The 18,211-nt window shown below is 44.8% G+C and overlaps 1 protein-coding gene across 16 annotated transcripts in view; it reads left to right on the top strand.

Moving 5' to 3' along the window:
- Positions 1-18,211, top strand: part of AFDN (afadin, adherens junction formation factor) — a 1,598,291-nt gene that overhangs the window by 509,487 nt on the left and 1,070,593 nt on the right. For all 16 annotated transcript variants that reach the window (XM_085611917.1, XM_085611916.1, XM_085611915.1 and 13 more), the window contains one exon: positions 13,648-13,705. In XM_085611917.1, the coding sequence (XP_085468043.1) occupies positions 13,648-13,705 (58 nt within the window). The remainder of the gene's footprint in view (positions 1-13,647; positions 13,706-18,211) is intronic.

Raw genomic sequence — 18,211 nt, 5'->3', positions numbered from 1 at the left:
TAGAAGAAGACATTTTCTTTACAAAAGCATAATTTCCTTTTGATTCTCCATCCGGAGGGTTGGTCTCAAATGAATTTGCATTAGCCTTTCTTGTTGAAGATTGAGGAATAATGCTGTGGGTGGGTCTATGTTGCTAGCCACAGGGCTTCTTTGCTGGCAGACAAGAGCATGGCTTATACTATACAGCCAGAAGTGCGTTAGTAAGGATGTCACTGAATGGTAATACCGGCTCATATGAACCTGCCCATGATTGAAGAATCTCGAGTCAGTACATTTTTTTGTCTCTATAAAGGGCAACTGCAATTCTAGTGCTTTAGCTGCCACCTTAGCCACCACTGTAGATGAAGAACTTTCTTAGATTGGTGGCCAGCCTAGCTTGATTCCAAAGATGCATCTAAGCCACTGACATTTTGTAATTCTATGTACAATGCTTCTACAGTAAAATGAGGGGGAGCAACTTGTCCCCTTCCTCAACATCATCAGTGTCTTGATAGGCATTGGGTTAATCTTCCACATGATAGGAATCATGATTTAAAAGAACTAACTCTTGCAGAATAGGAAGTTCCCTGTAGTAGGAAACAGTTCTTCAGATAAAGATTTTGTGTTTGATTTGGACACCTGCCTTAAAATAGAAAACTAATGATATTGCATCTCAGCTCTTCTAATATGGCTGCCTTTGTGGAAGGGTAAAGTTTTAACTTCATATACAATAGAGATGAACAACTGTTTTGGAATTTATAAATGACTGCAGTCTTGGCTGTGAACGTAAACGATGAGGTGTTCTAGTTGATCTGTATGATCCATCGTGGAGCATCTTTAAACAATCATGGAATCTTCTGATTCCTTTCTGGTCCACCATATGTTCCATGGCTATGTTCAAGCCAATCAATCCTTGCATGTTCATGATGAGCTAGCTGGTGCCCTAAGAGGGAAGTTCCCCATACCTCAGCCATGTTGGAATGAAGAAGCGGCATTACTGAAGGAGTCAACGCACAGACTGGGATGGCACTTTGCTCCTGCTTAGGATCCATATGTTTGAACATCCTAGAAGGAAATGAGGCTTCCACTTGGTGTCTGGGGGACTTGAAAATAGCTAGATTGAATTTATACAACTATTTGAAGTACATAGAGCCAAGGTAGCTCTGAACGGTAATTGACTAGCTTCAAAATGACATCTATAACACTGATGGAAGTGATCTAATGTTAAGTAGACCCCAGCCAACTGTCCATTGAAGTGGCTTACCCTTTCCACCAGGCAGGGCAGGATTTGCTTAAGTCTTTCAAACTAATTAGAGGCAGTCTCATTAAACTAACAATCCCAACAAACTAAGAGATACAGAGGAGGCCAGACAATTTTGTACCTTGGGCGGCTTTGTAGAGCCAGATGGAAATGCTGCTGGTCTGTCTGCCATCTTGACTATTATCAAGAATAATAGACTTTGTGTTTGTGTTAGAGAACAAGGGGAAGATTAAAAATACTTAATCATATATTCACCTTTTTGCTTACACACGAACATCCAACAAAAAGCCTTTAATTATTTCTCTGTGTACTCAGGAAATTAAACATTCAGGAAGTATTGATTTTACAAATGAAGGGCACATATTCATGCTTACTCTGTAGAGTTCATATAGAAATTTTGCTAAATACCACACAATTTGCAAACAATATCAACTTATGGAGAATGTGATATCACTGTGATTATTCAGTCATATTTCCTTGCAATCTGCTCGTAGCTACGTGGAGATCAAGATAAAGCATCCAGCCTCTGAAATATCAGAGGAAATCATTTCTTATGGAAAGGGGAGCGATTAAAAAATAATTTGTTGCAGAAAGAAGTATGTTAGTTGGGGAGGTGGAATTCTGTTGCCCACACTGACTTGAATGAGACACTTAGTTTACTTGTATTTTCTCTGCTAATAATTAGCAAACCACATTGAAGATATCTTTGCTAGAAATGGCGTTACTGAAAAGAATGAAGTATAGGCTCTTAAAGACCTGAGTAATGGTTGACATGATTATTCGATGGACGATGTTGGCATGTCTTGACCCGTGGCTAAACTCTGTGGTCATAAGAAATTGAACATAATTATTTTTTGTATTTTAGTTTGGTTTTAGTTATTTTATTTTTTATCATGATGAAAAACTTGTTTGATTAACTTGTTTCTATTTTTCCTTTCTGAACCTAAACATTGCATTAGATTTTTGTTGATGTCTTTGGCACCAGATGAACAGCAGTGAGGCTGAGATTCATTGAGCTGAATTGGCTTTTTGAAGAGTTATACTAAAAAGAAAAGCAATTAGTGAAACTACTGGTGAATCAATTTGTGAAAACCAGTGCCTAAAAGTTTCTCTCTCAGGTGGAGGTTTCTAGCCTATGGCTTTAACCTGTTTTTGCCAGGCATTTGACAGAGATGGGAGGGTGTCAAGAAGGGTAGAGAGGCTATCCCGAACACTCGAATACCCATCATACACTCCCACCCACACACAAAGATTCTAACAAGGAAGTGCAGATTGTAGTGGGAGGAACTAGCTACAATTTTAATAGCTCTTCTTCTGACCCCTACATCGTATTTGTCTTTGGTTTTTGGATTTGGAAAGGATATTAGGAGAGAATATTGAAGATGATGGGAATACCCGCCCACCAATCTCCATCCTCACCAAACATAGTGTAGGGTTTGGCAGCTGTGCCTGGCTCAGGAGGGGTTGTGAGAAGGGGTCTTTGCTCCCTGGCCCTTTTCAAGCCTTTCTCGCTTGCCCGATCCCAAGGAATGGCTTGGGAAGAGCTATAGAATCCCTCTGCAATATTCCTGATATATGGATGGCATCAGGATGCTGAAAATACCACAACCGGCTATTAGTTTGGGTCACTATGACATTGAGATGGACTCCCAAAAGGATAGAGGAGCCGAGCAATACCCAAGTAGCCTGAATGGCTAGAAATAAGAATAAACAAAAAGTACAGTTGGTCTCTATTAGACTGTAACGTCGTTAAAACACCTAGAGAATGTACATTATCTTGAACTCATAATGGAACTTCTTAATTAGAGACTGGGGAAACAATTATGTTTAGTTTAAAGGGACTGGCCCAGCATGTCAGACCCAGATTTCATCTTTGTGGAAGTATTGAGGCAGGAGTAATATACAGGGCCGAACTTTTACCTCTGACATATCCACTACTTTTAAAGGTTAGGAGGAGGTTATGAAGACCAAAGTCAGTAGGTAATAGGATTTATATACCACTGTGACCTGATCTAGCTGTGGTGGGACTGCATCCTACAGCTGCCCTACGATCTGTAAAGGGCTTTGCCTGTGCTGATAAGCGCTTTATTTTACCATGGCACTGGACTCGCCTGGGAGAAAATCAGGCCAAGCCGGGAGGGGGCCGGGCTGTGCCCACTCTCTGATTTTCCTAACCCAAATTGAGGTACTGTTTTTTTTAACTTTTCCTGTTTCATGCTCGCTATCCTCTAGGGGATAATTATTCTTGCCAGCACATGACACAAGTTGTGCCGCCTTCCCAGCTAACTTACAAAGAGAATTCTAGGATTGTGATCAGCCTTCCTGGTGGACCGCTTGAAGGCGCTGGAGAACCAAACCACTGCTGGAACATATTTATTCCTTTTTAGGCCGTCTGTCTTACTATTATGGTCAAATGATATAATTGTTATTGGCAAGGCGTCTTACACAACTATTTTTACTATTATATTTGTGCAGGCAAAGTGTTGCCCTATAACGGGTCTTTGATCTAATGTTTTTATTGTTTGATTGTTCTACCTATTAAGTAAATGGGGGTGCAGTGATTTGTGTTTGTGGGGCGGGGGGTGCAATTAAATTGACTATTATGGGTAAACGGAAGGCAGCTGATGTTTCTCCAACCCTTAACAAACCCAACAAGTGTGCTAGGAAAGCACAGGCTTCGAGTACCCTCAGCCAGATAAATGATTTGATCGTGGAGGTTGAGACTATATTGAACCCTTCGGCACCATCCTTGACTCGGGGCCCAAGGAAGAGGATAAAAACCATAATACCTGACGTCTTTGAGAAGAACCCTGACGGGGCGCTGATAAGCAAGAGCAAACCTTTTGTGAGCTCAGTGTCCAAGCAATCTATAGTCATGAATGGGGAACCATCTAGCGATCCTCTGGTGAGACAGCGTCCCCCTCTTGAACCTGAAGTGGTTTGCTCCAATAGGTTTTCTCCATTGATGAAAATTGCTAAGGGTGAATCACTATTGCCGGTTTGTTGGGGAGAGGAGTTTAGCATTACTACTTGGTCTCATGATGTAACAACAAATTTGTATGACATTGTTTTAGATTTGTGCAATAAAGTGACTGGCTTAAAAAGAGTGGTTAAACCTTTAGAATCTAAACTGAATCAAGTCACACAACTGATAACACAGACTATTGAGCCGCAGGGCAGTGAAGTCTCCTCCTCTTCCCTTCCCTTCCCCCTCCCAGTTCTGGTATTCCTCAGCAGAGTGGACTAGGATATTCCGGACACTAGTAGGCCACAGCCAGCTTACCGGGCTCAATTTTGCCAGTCTTCCAGGCATCGGGGAGGCAACTGGGGATAGGCACTGGACAGGACTATAGAAGTGGCTTTACTATTGTTGATGCCCACTGTGCAGTGCACCCTAGGGAAAGCACCGCCTCTAGATCTCATAGCCCTTTTTAAGGGCAGGGTCACAGTCTGGTCCATTGACAGGGGATCCTTGTGGCGCTACCAATAGAGGGAGTCGCCCTCAGGCTAGATTTAGCGAAGGCTACCCTAGCTTCAAATTGATCAATGTTCCAAAATTGAAAAATAAGTGTTTTGAGAGCAGGGAGTCCTTAAATAACAAAGTATTGCATTGCCTAAGAGGCAACTAACTATCAATTTGTCAATTATAATGTAATACATCTTGAGTGTCAGCGGAAGTTCTCCAGAGTCTGGGTTATGTGATACCATTGAGGTTACTGGCAATAGAAACATGTGATATTCTTATTGCCAGCATAGGTATTCAACTTGCCTTTTGTAACTGTAAAGGGTGTGGCTGCTGTTTAAGATTAGGGGAGCGTAGCTCTAGGAGGGATCGGCTCCTGAGTTACGTAGACTGACTCTGACGGCCTGCGCCCACAGCTGCTCCTGGTATTCCTGTGCCTTTCCAAAATGAAGTTGCTATTTTGGCTCATGTATCCCAGTTAGAGGTAGATGTTGCTGTAGGGGGTAATGATTACTTGTTGGGTACTGTGACTGAGCAACTTAAAACTTCTGGTCAGTTGCAGTTTCTCTAGCTGAATCTTGTTTGGCTGATCCACAATGGGTCGCTTACATCAACTCCTTTCATCCCTTCATCATCCATGAGACTTGGGCATTAAAGCCATTAAATAGGTCGGTTCTGTTACCTGTTCAGTGGATGCGCTCCTCTCCTTGTCTAGTCGCCCCTCTTGGGGCCTCCCAATATGGGTTAAAATCCTGCTCAACTGGATCATTTGAGCATTGAGTTGCCTGATGTTTTAGGGCTATATCTATAAGGGCATGGAATGGGTATGTAATCAACAGTTACAACATCTATAACCATAGTGTGGCTAACAATATTGCCTCTTAAACATTAAACATCTTAAATAATCATCTGGAGTCCTTGTCTTACAAACCCAAGCTCATTCTTGTGGGCGACTTTAATACTACCTACGAGCCGTTTGATTTTATTACATTAGTCACTTAACTGGAAGATGATGCCCTGGCCATCCCGGAATTAACCGCTCCCCCTTTAAAATCTTGCTCCACTGTGGCCATGCAACTAGCTTTGTTTACAGTCGCTCACAGGGTGTTTCCATGTAATGGTAGATCAAATTCTGACGGGTAGGGCATTTACTTTCTATAGAAGTTCATCGAAGAGAAGAATTGATTATATAATGCTGTCTCCTAATCTATGGAACTGGTTGGTGGATTTTGTGTAACTTGTAGAGTAGAGATGGATCACAATTCTTTGCATTGGTCACTTAAAGAGAGGCTATTCGACTCCTTTAACCACACCAGAGTATATGATAATGCTGTTGTTGGGAACTCTAGGAGGGTCCTTGAGTGGCCAAAAATGCGCTCTTGCCGTCTGCGGCTTGCTTCAATTTATTATCTTTTTGCCTTAGTTCCTTCACCATATGAGGATGTCGATCTGCATACAATTCCCATCATTCATGGTCATTGGTTTGATTCCTTAAGTCGTCTCTTTGAGGTCGAGGTGGGAACTTGCAGTTCTAAAAGATCTGCCGCTAAGTCGGCTACTTGGTTTACGAAGGATTGCAGACAGGCTAAAGCTTGTTTGTTAGTAGCTACAAGATCCTTGAGTCCTCCACTGATGTGCAATGCCAAGCGCCACTATAAAGGGTTGCTAGCGTCGAGCAAAAAGAGTTGGGATGACAAAAACAGGCAGGATCTGCTAGAAGCTTTAAAAAGGAAAGAGATGTCTTCCTTTTGGTTTTAATTGCCCGCGGTAGTTTGGAAGTTTGTACTCCGAGTGTTCATTATATTCAACAGCAGTTATGTGTCTGACATTTTGCTAATCTATACTCTACACCCCTCTCAGACCAGATACTTTGTTGTATAGGTCTGTGTTCCCAGGCTAGTAGAAGTCTTGTACCATCTGGCCTAGAGTTTATTTTACTTGGACGACACCAAAGAACCAATAGTGTCCTTGAAGCCTCAGAAAGCTCCTCGTCTTGAGCTTATCCCTGGTGACTTGTATCATTCAGAGAGCGAGATTTGAGCCTTGCATATTATTCTGTACACCGACATTATGTTGGGTTCTCCTCTTCCTGATTCTTGGAGAGGAGCTGTAATTATTCCAGTGTTTAAAAATTGTGTAAGATCTGACACTAGTAATTGCAGGCCTAATAGACTAATTGACATTAGCCAAAAAGCTTTTGCCATCAGGATTTAGACAAACTCCAGCAGCGGGTCATTGAAAATGTTATTTCTCCCTTGCATGCCAGGTTTAGATCCAAGGTTGGAACAGAGGATCTAGTCTTTAGGTTTACGCTGATTCTCTGGAAATATATTAATATCCAGAAGGACCATCTTTATGTAGCCTTAATCGACCTGAGAGTTGCATTCAGTCTGGTTCCCAGAGCTTGTCTCTGGGACTCTCTCAGGTCGATGGGGGCGCCTTCCTCCTTGGTAGGGATTCTAATGATGCTTCACGAGAACAACTGTGCCCAAGTTCGGTGGGGCAAGGATGGGGCTTTGACAGGTAGCATTAGCGTTACTTGTGTTGTCCGACAGGGATGTATCCTCATGCAGACACTCTTTTTCTCTGAAGATGCATTCACCCATCTAAATAAATGTATTCATAATGGCGACATTTCTATCCCTGGGCTGTTTTAGCTGACGACATCCTGCTTATCTCCAGGACCCCTGGTGGAATCCATTAAATAAATTTCTCGACGTTTTGTAATCTAAAGGGCTTAGAGATTAATGTCCAGAAAATAAAATGTTTGACCTCAAGACCACATAATCGTTTTGCAAAAATGTAACACTTGGGGCCATGATACTCAAAGTTAATAATTTCGTCTATCTTGGAATTAGAATGAGCTTCCTGTAATGGTCCATGCATATTGAGAAGAGCAAGGCTGTCCTTCTGCATAAATCAGCTGCTATCAGGAGAGTGCATCGGCCATCTCCCGGATGTCAAGTTCTCCACCCGTTGAAGTGTACAAGGCTGTTGCCCAGTCAGCTGCGTTGTACGGGGCAGAAGTCTGGGGCATGCTTTGATTAGATTCCCTTTCAGCTAGAGTAAACCATTTAAAAGATTATTTAGTTTATCTCAGTCTACCCCACTTGTCCCGGTATACTTTGATTTAGTTTTAAAACGGATTGGTGACAGCAGTTTTGAGACCCTTGGTTTATTGGGTCAGTAGTTGGTCTACCCTAAAAGTGGAAACCTACAGACACAGCATTTGAAACTTGTTCGGTTGAATAGGAACTTGACTATTCTATGGCTATTCCACATAAAAAAATGGCTTTATATCCTGGGCTTGGAAGCGATGTGGATTAATCCTTCTACTAATTCATCATGGAAAGTTCTTATGAAGAAATCATTCTGGGTGTATTTAAAAACTTAACATGTGCGGAACTCTGTTAGTGATAGTCTCACTGGTAGGTTTTTGATACAAAAGCCAACTCCAAAGTTGGCTAAATCCCGTTTTTTTAAGATTAGGGTTGGCACCCTGGCACTTAATAGTTGCATTTGAAAATGAAATTAGGCTTGCCCTGATAAAAATAATTGTAATCTGTGTCCGGATCGGGCTGAAACCATTGAACATATTTTGTTCAGTTGTCCACTGTACCTACGCACCAGAGCAAAATGGCTGAAACCCTATTGCAGGAAAATGGGGATCCGGCATTATTACCCTGCTCTCTGAAATTTTAGTTCGGATACAAGCAGTACAGCGGACATTTGCTTGATTAGATTACTCCTAGCGGGAGTGATTAGGAAATATTTGGGCCTCCCGCTATAGTATATGTCTGCCCCTTCATTGTGCGTCATAAAACTAATTTGTGGCTGGCTTATTTAGTGCTGGAAGATTTGGAAATAGCCAGGATGATTGCCTTTGTAGCACGCCTTGTATTATTCTTTTTATTGTTGTAAAACTTTTGCAATTTTATTATATGTCCTAGGCTCATCCTTATGAGGTTCCGCTATTTAATGTCAGCATGAATTTATATCATATGTATTGTGTATATTACCTTTGGTTACAGAAGGTTTTTAACATACTTTTAATGAAAGTTAAACATTTGCAGCACTTGCACTTTATCTAATCCGGGTGATTTATGGAATCCTGGTGGACATTTATGTGATAGATTGTATTGAGGCATAGGAGTCAGTATGCTGGCTGCATGCCGCTCCAGGGGAGTGTTATGCGGCTGTATTTTAAGATTTTTATGCCCTTGTGTAATTTTTATCCTGTAATTTAATGGGTTTAGTAGTGATTTTTGTAATATGTTTTTCTGTTTCATATTGCTTTTATGGTCTATGTGACCAAAATAAAGTATTGCGATGTGAGAATTATAAATAAGGGAAAATGCGTTAAGCCTTTTTTATTTGATAGTCCTAAGAGACGTGGGTTACAGGTTTGGATTTACAAAAAATGTATACTGTATGTTAAAGGTGATGGGTTCACTGTTTTGTCTTTACAGTGCACATAGTCACATGTTATTTAATACATCCATTTGTCTATTAACTTCTTTATAATTAGCATTCTGAAAGCAAATAAGACACTGTTATGTTATATGAGCCTGCTAGTAAAAGGCTGATATACCTCAAAGTTTCTTGATGCTCCCAGGCTCTTTTAGCTCCTGTTCTGCCCCCCAAAGCCAAATACAAATCATCCTTACTGTTTCAGCAGTTGATAATACATTTGACAGATGGTGGTAATCACTGCATTGTAGACCTGTGCAAAAAAGACAAGTTTATTTCCACTTTGCTGTCTGTTGTAAAATGCAGAAATGTCGCATCATGGCGCCATGGATCCCAATTACAAGATGATTTGTAGTACAGATTTAGGGCAAAAAATTCACTCTATTCCATCAGTTATTGCATATGTTTCTTGGTGGGGTTGAAGTTTTTTTTCAGGTTTCACCAAACAGCGCAAATGTGCTGTCAGCAAAATCTATTGTTTTTCTTTTTTTTTTAAACAAACTTTATTGGCATTTAATATCAAGCTGTGTCATTATGCATCATGAAACAAATATATTCTGGTCTTAGCTATTGGCAATATATCCTATGACCCAGTCCGTGGCCCTTTTCCATTGGTGTCCATTTTTCCGTCGTCTCTTCACGTTGCCTGAATAGGGAATACTGCATATGCCGCATTTACCCCGCCCCCTACCCAACTAAACGATTAACTAGGCCCCCCCCCATAGCTCGGAATGGTACCTCCTCGTGTCAGACCGTGTGTGAAAGTCGCTGCAGTTATCCCCTGGTCAGTAGTTTCCTTCCCCTGAAAGAATGGTATATGTTCCCCCTCTAGAATCAGTAAAATCTATTGTTAACAAAAACAAAAAGCTTTAAATAGGCTTAGTGCCCAGCCATTGCTTACTGTCGGTTGGTTTCTAGGTCACTCTTGTTTCCTTGCATCTGATTGGTAAGCACCTCCTGCTCCTTACGCCAGGTGCTTCCAGTGTTCATCCCTGCAGTGGAGCATGAAACTAGTACAGCTTTCTGTCTGGCATCAGTGTACTTCCGCGAGCTCCTACAGGAATGTTTTATTTTTGTAACTTTTTTACCTTCATCTAGAAGAGTGCATGTTTCTGCCATCTCTCCCCCTTGCCTCTCACTCATGTTGATTGGCCCTCCCCCTGCCGACCGTTGTGTTGCTGCTCCTTGCCTTCCTCTCTGCACCTCCTTAGTTTTGCTTTCCTCCTACCCCTTCCTCCACTCTTATTGCTGCTACATCCCCTGAACCTCTTTCCTTTTGCTTCCCCTCCCTCCTGCTGACCCCTCTCCTATTGCTTCCCCTTAGTGCTCTTCCCCTTTCTGTTGTTGCTTCCCCTTTCTGTTGTTGCTTCCCCTTTCTGTTGTTGCTTCCCCTTTCTGTTGTTGCTTCCCCTTTCTGTTGTTGCTTCCCCTTCCTTTTGTTGCTTCCCCTTCCTTTTGTTGCTTCCCCTTCCTTTTGTTGCTTCCCCTTCATGTTGTTGCTTCCCCGTCATGTTGTTGCTTCCCCGTCATGTTGTTGCTTCCCCGTCCTGTTGTTGCTTCCCCGTCCTGTTGTTGCTTCCCCGTCCTGTTGTTGCTTCCCCGCCTGGCGCTGTTTCCCCCGCCTGGCGCTGTTTTCCCCGCCTGGCGCTGTTTTCCCCGCCTGGCGCTGTTTTCCCCGCCTGGCGCTGTTTTCCCCGCCTGGCGCTGTTTCCCCCGCCTGGCGCTGTTTCCCCCGCCTGGCGCTGTTTCCCCCGCCTGGCGCTGTTTCCCCCGCCTGGGGGCGCTGTTTCCCCCGCCTGGGGGCGCTGTTTCCCCCGCCTGGGGGCGCTGTTTCCCCCGCCTGGGGGCGCTGTTTCCCCCGCCTGGGGGCGCTGTTTCCCCCGCCTGGGGGCGCTGTTTCCCCCGCCTGGGGGCGCTGTTTCCCCCGCCTGGGGGCGCTGTTTCCCCCGCCGGCCTGCCGCTGTTTCCCCCGCCGGCCTGCCGCTGTTTCCCCCGCCGGCCTGCCGCTGTTTCCCCCGCCGGCCTGCCGCTGTTTCCCCCGCCGGCCTGCCGCTGTTTCCCCCGCCGGCCTGCCGCTGTTTCCCCCGCCGGCCTGCCGCTGTTTCCCCCGCCGGCCTGCCGCTGTTTCCCCCGCCGGCCTGCCGCTGTTTCCCCCGCCGGCCCGCCGCTGTTTCCCCCGCCGGCCCGCCGCTGTTTCCCCCGCCGGCCCGCCGCTGTTTCCCCCGCCGGCCTGCCGCTGTGTCCCCTTCCCCCCCCCCCCCCCCCGGCCTGCCGCTGTGTCCCCTTCCCCCCCCCCCCCCCGGCCTGCCGCTGTGTCCCCTCCCCCCCCCCCCCCGGCCTGCCGCTGTGTCCCCTCCCCCCCCCCCCCCGGCCTGCCGCTGTGTCCCCTCCCCCCCCCGGCCTGCCGCTGTGTCCCCTCCCCCCCCCCCCGGCCTGCCGCTGTGTTTACCCCCCCCCCCCCCCCGGCCTGCCGCTGTGTTTACCCTCCCCCCCCCCCCGGCCTGCCGCTGTGTTTACCCCCCCCCCGGCCTGCCGCTGTGTTTACCCCCCCCCCCCCCCCCGGCCTGCCGCTGTGTTTTCTCCCCCCCCCCCAGCCTGCCGCTGTCCCCCCCCTCCCCGGCCTGCCGCTGTGTTTACCCCCCCCCCCCCCCCCACCCGGCCTGCCGCTGTGTTTCCCCCCCCACCCCCCCACCCGGCCTGCCGCTGTGTTTCCCCCCCAACCCCCCCCCCCCCCCCCCCCGGCCTGCCGCTGTGTTCCCCCCCCCCCCCCCCCCGGCCTGCCGCTGTGTTTCCACCCCCCCCCCCCCCCCCCCGGCCTGCCGCTGTGTTTCCCCCCCCCCCCCCGGCCTGCCGCTGTGTTTCCCCCCCACCCCCCCCCCCCCCCCCCGGCCTGCCGCTGTGTTTCCCCCCCCACCCCCCCCCGGCCTGCCGCTGTGTTTCCCCCCCCACCGGACTACAGCTGTGTCCCCCCCCCCCCCCCCCCCCCCCCCCCCCCCGGCCTGCCGCTGTGTTTCTTCCCCCCCCCCCCCCCCGGCCTGCCGCTGTGTTTCTCCCCCCCCCGCCTGCTGCTGTGTTTCTCCCCCCCCCCGCCTGCTGCTGTTCCCCCCCCCCCCCCCGCCTGCTGCTGTTCTCCCCCACCTGCTGCTGTTCCCCCTCCCCCGCCTGCTGCTGTTTCCTCCTCCCTCATGTTACTTCCCCCTCCCCCACTCCTCCCTCATGTTACTTCCCCCCTCCCGCTTTCATTTGTTGCTGTTCCGTCCCTCCTCCCCTGCACCTCCCTCGTGTGGCTAGTCTCCCCTATCAATGCTGGCTACGTCATAGGGCTTTTTTTTCTTGACTTTAAGCCATGTTGCATATAAACAAAAGCTGACAAACCCAATAGATCTTGCATAGGTGCAGCTTATTGACTTTGCCAATGCTTGTTTTCCCCCTCTCCCATCTCTCAACATACCAGTCATTTGAAATCAGCACCCTCCCAACACGTTGGTTAAAAAAAAAAGTTAGCACTATACTACAAAACAGGTCTAGCATAGTTCCATATCTCAAGTAAAGCTTCATAACTCAATTCCAATACAGCACTTCCATTTGACCTACAAAACAGCTACAATTGCAAACTTCAGCTTCAGAGCTCTAGCATAACTCCTCTTCGCCATAGCTCTATTACGGCTCCAATATGCAAGCTATTCCTACACAACTAGAACATAACAACTCTTACTCTACATTTTCTGCAATAAAACCACTACAACTACACAGTTTCACACAGCTCTTCGGCCAGTTCTACAAATTCAACATAATTCCAATTCTGACTGCAGTACTTGTTCCTCTTCAAAGGTCCTCCCCAAAATCTCAGCCTCACAACTAAAAGCATCCAACATCTTACATTTTAATATCTGCTTTTCTGCTTAACCGTTCTAATACCGAAATAGCTCTATTTATAGAATGTCATGGCATCTCCAACACCACTCCATATCTCAAGCTGCAGTCCTGTGCCATTTGTCATCAGTAGCATTTGTTGCTGTGCTACCATGAGCAACACAGTACCACCACCAAGAATCATCTACATCACACCACTACTTCCAACGCTTCACCATTGCCAGCACACCCCAGTACAATACTGTCCGGACATTAAAAACAACTTCATGATTCATTCACAATTATACCATAGCACATCTCCCACATACCTCAGCAACGCCAATACACCAATCCAACACTACTGCAACTTCATAAAGTTAATCAGAGCCCAATATTCAACTCCATAACCATAGCACTACAATAATAGTTCTAAAAAACACAAAACACTACAACAAAGTTAACACATTTGGATACAACTACAACATAACACTCCAAGTACAGCCACAACACACCACTTAAAATAACAGCACACAATTACTGCCACGAGTGAATAAATTGTGCTCAGTGTGGTCATATTTACATGCTTTCTGAAGATTTAAAGCCTTTTATTTGTTATTTATAGAGTCCAGGAGACCACGTTTGACCTGGAGGGAGATGTTCAGAGTGGAACAGCTTCAGTGGTAAGGACGTTATGTTACTCTAGTCTTACTTAATATAGTTTATGTACATGTCGGGCACTTTACATTAGCCCCTGAAAGCCCCTCATTAGAGAAAGCACCAGTAGCTATGGTTGATGAGAGCCCCTCTGGCATAGCCCATATAAGATTACTAGTTCTCACTAACCTCTGCCAATTTTCTTCTCTTTCCTGATGAAAGGGATGTATGTTTAAACTGTGCTAAATGTGACTTGAGTATGCTCTACCAACTTAATTACCAACATCTGACCCATTAGTTAGGTTAGAATGGCTTCCTCAATTTCAGCCCTTAATTCTCTTCAGTACTGCCCATCTTTTATCGTTTACCAAGAGACGATGTCCAGCTAGATCTTTTGCACCCTTAATTAATTGCACTGTGGGTCAAACATGCCATTTCATTGGCTACCTTAGACTGAAAGCTCATAATCCATGTCAAAAGGACATGCTTCTAAGGGGTTACTGATGTTCCGTAGCAACGAAGACCCAGGGCTACCTCGTCTGTCTGCCCAGTTCTTAGATCTAGTATGAGGTAAAAAAACACATGACTTGAGTATGCTTTATTTGTAAACAGTGAAGGCAACAGATCTGAACTTTTTACTCTAGGTGCAGATAATAATTTAATCTGTCTTAATTACACTAGCGATCTGCTGCGGCCACCAAAGTAATGTTTTTAGCTGCATAGAGTGAAAGAAAGATGCTCTAACCTCTGGCTGTTTATTTTTAACCTAATTGCATTTCTCGAACCCCTTCATTGGTCTTGCCCACTCTAAGCCTCTCTGCCAACATCATTCTAATTAGCCCTCTTTACCTTCGGTACTGCCTCAGCTGAAAGAGCAGATTCCTTATCTTTGAATTTTCCCAGGTGTCCGGTTGGATCCGTAGGATTTTTCGTGAGCAGTACCCCTGCATGTCGGTAGGTGGCGTCGGTCGGCTCCATGCATTGTTAGCGTTGTTCTCGTCACCTATGCAGGCGCCACTTTGGCGTGCAGACGTCAGTTACTTTTCACAACTTCTTCCCCAGAAGTGCGGAGCCATGAAGTGCACTGGCCCTGGTGTATCCAAACTAAGGCCCTAAAAAGGATCAGCCCTCCTTAGAGATCTGTCCACAGAGTGGGGAGGATGGGTGGGTTGGTAAGAAATCTGTGGCTAGATATCTCTAAATATAACACTCCCCTTGGGGTCGTGTGCCCGCTCATTGCACAGCGTGTATCCATTAGTTCACGCTAAGTCAGTCAGTCTGGAACAATTTAGTCCTGTTTTCATAAATTGAATGTATTCACTTTAAATGATGATTTAATCCAAATGAATTTGAACTGAAAACAGTAGCACTGAAAAGCTCCAAATTATAGTCCTAATTAGTAGTCCCAATGCATTTTGGGCTACTGGGAGCAATTCATCAGGGGAATTTTTAAAATCCTAAAAAATGAAGCAGAAAGGCTGGGGTCGCTGAACAGCACTGTTCATGCCTGTGAATTTCAAACATGTGCATCGTTTGTCTATGCCAGGAAAGGATATTCCAGTGTTGCCATGGTGACTGCTGTCATGCAATCTGCAAACATGTCTATGACATGCTAGCTGAATTAACGGGGTGACGATATCACATTATTTCAATGGTGACTATCAGCTTAAAAAGTGTGGTGCACGGCGTATACCTGTGAATAAAAGAGTGAGTGCATCATGTTTTTATGACGGTCCTCTTAAGTATTGAATTGTGCTCAGAAACAATCCAATTCAAAGATGTGTGCTGAAAAGGTGTTCATACTCAAGAATGCAGATCAGGTGAACTGAGCGCGTCATGTGGCTGCAGCAGTGTTCTTAATGAATGGTAGAGCCCATATGAAAGATGCTTGTTAAAAAGTGCTTGTGCTTAAAAACGCGGATCGGGTGAGCCGAGCGCGGTATATGGCTACGGCAATACTCGTGTTAAATAATTGGTGCTCATGAACGGCCCCACAGTTCGCATTAAACATGCCCGTGCTCGAAAACACGAGTCGGGTTGACGGTGTATTAATGCTCTGGCGTGAGAGCCAGTGTTCGAGAATGCGAGTTAAAAATGCGGGTTAGAGAAAATGTATCCTGCCGGTAAACTGTCCTGAAGTAGAATAAAAGTGCCTTACCAGTGTTAGTGATACGACAAGTTCAAGGTTCAACCCTCACTCGTTAGTCATACTCGAAAAAGTGTGGCGCGAACGCAGAATTGTTCGATAGATATTCAAGGGTGTCGGTGAACACACAGCTAAGACGGACTGTTCCGTAAGGTCAATAAGTGGTGTTTGATGTGATGGCCATGTTGACATGTGCAAAAGGTATATTGTCTGATGGGTGGTAAGCGAACACACAATGTTGCAATGTGATTTGTTCCAAATTATACGTTAAATCCATTAACCTGATTTGGGTATGTCAATGATGATGTAACCAATGCCATTAAATATTAGCAGGACATTAGAAATACGTGAAATTTGCTAAATGATCTAAAAAGTTGCACGTGAAGGGAAAGTAAACAAAGGATAGATCAATACCCAAAACGCATTGATTAAAAACAAAAATGCCTTTAGACACGTCTGATATCCATTGTTCAAATATCATCTCTTGACAATGCACCTTGCGGTTGGAACTCAATTGGTGTCTGGTGTGGTGGCCATCATGTAATATGCAAGAGCGACCGAATAATGTAGCAACGTGATTCGTTCCTAATTGTACGTTGGTCAAATGAAACTGACGTGTATGCAGATAATGTAAAAAATGCTATTGGGTATTTGCCAAACATGACAATCACATGAAATATAAACACGGGACTAAACCATGAACAAAATGTATGGAATGTAAAACAAAAATACTTGTCCACATGTCTAATGTCCATTATTGTGGTATCCTTGCTTGCGCCTTGAGGTAAAACTCAATGGGTGTTACCATGATTATATCCATAAGGGTCATGGTGATCGTGTCCCTTCATTGGTTGATTGAATATAAACTGTCCTGGAACATTCGACGTTGGGTGTTAGTGAGCGATGTCAATTCACAGGTTAAAGAAAACAACTGTACTCTATGCGATCATTTAGGCCATTTGGATTTAAAGTGTCCAGTAGTCTCATCCAGTGAGTTTCTCTTTGCAACAAGAGTTTGATTAGGTTGGTGCCCTCATATGGTGCCACCGTTTCAAGGACCAGGAAACTCACTGATGTTGTGAATGTGTGACTGGAAATGCGTGGCTACACAAGATTTTTGATTACGAGTGGGAATATTGCTTTTGTATTCGTTCACTTGCATCTTAATTTTGTGTTCTGTCTTGGCAACATATGCTAGACCACACAGGCATTTCAACATATGGATGAAATTCTTACTTTCACAGTGAACAGTGACACATAATTTGATCTATTTCCCTTACGTGGGTGTGTGATGTGGTTACGCTTTATGACGTTGTTGAAGTTACTGCAGTTGTAACATAGAATCGTTCCTTTGTGTGTCTCATGGGGGAAGACTAGGTTTGGAACTAAATATGATTTCCTTGATATTTTTGCTGCGTTCATATGCAAACATAGGAGGGTTGGCGAAGATTCCTTTGAAATCTGTCTTCATCTGAACCATCGGCCAATGTTTCGTAATCAATTTCTTGAAGGATGAGCTTTGTATGGAAAATCTTGAAACTAGGACCGTGCAATTCTGTTAGTTGGGTTTGGTGGTTGGTTTCAATAGTCGATCTTGAGGGATGAGTACTGCAGGTTGTGCAGCTTCCTCCAATATCTCCGGCGGATACGGTCTAGCTTTGAATCTCTGCAGCATCTCTTTCATGTTTGTGGGTAGTTTGTCTGGGTCGGAAACAATCCTTAACACGTAATAATTGCGAGTAGGGTAGATGTCGTTTCAACGATGCTTGGTGGAAGCTATTGTAGTGCAATAGATTATTACATTCAGTGATTTTCCTATGATATTGGTTTCTAGTTTGTCCCCTGCTCTGATGATATTTACGCCTAAAAAGTTAATGAAGGTATTGCTGGATTTGTGTGTGAATTCAATGCGATCGTTGATGGAGTTTAAGACATCGATGGCTGCTGCTAGTTCTTGTTGGGATCCCTTCCACAGTATGAAGATGTCATTTATGAATCTCACAAAAAATTAATAGATTTTTGGTCCAAATAATGTTGTTGAGGATATGTTACTTCTCAAATTTGTGCATGGATAGATTGGCATAACTAGGTGTTGCTCAATTGCCCATAGAAGTTCCTGTGAGTTGCAGAAATAAATCATTTTCCCACCTGAAATAGCTGTGGTATAAAGTGAAGTTCAACAATTCCAATAGGAAAATCTTAAAATCCTCATTCCAGTCTGCTCTAGTCACAAAGTATTCCACTGCCTCAAACGCCAAGTTACGTGGGAGGGAGGTGTAGAGTGATTTGACGTCAATGGTACAAAGCAAGATGTCTGAATTGCTATCAAAATGGATAGTCTGAATCTTGTTCAAAAAGTCCGGGGTGTCTTTGATGTAAGTTGACA

The sequence above is a fragment of the Triturus cristatus genome, chromosome 6 (genome assembly GCF_964204655.1).
Source record: "Triturus cristatus chromosome 6, aTriCri1.1, whole genome shotgun sequence".
In the NCBI taxonomy this organism is placed as follows: Eukaryota; Metazoa; Chordata; class Amphibia; order Caudata; family Salamandridae; genus Triturus; species Triturus cristatus.
This window is presented reverse-complemented; position numbering and strand designations above follow the sequence as displayed.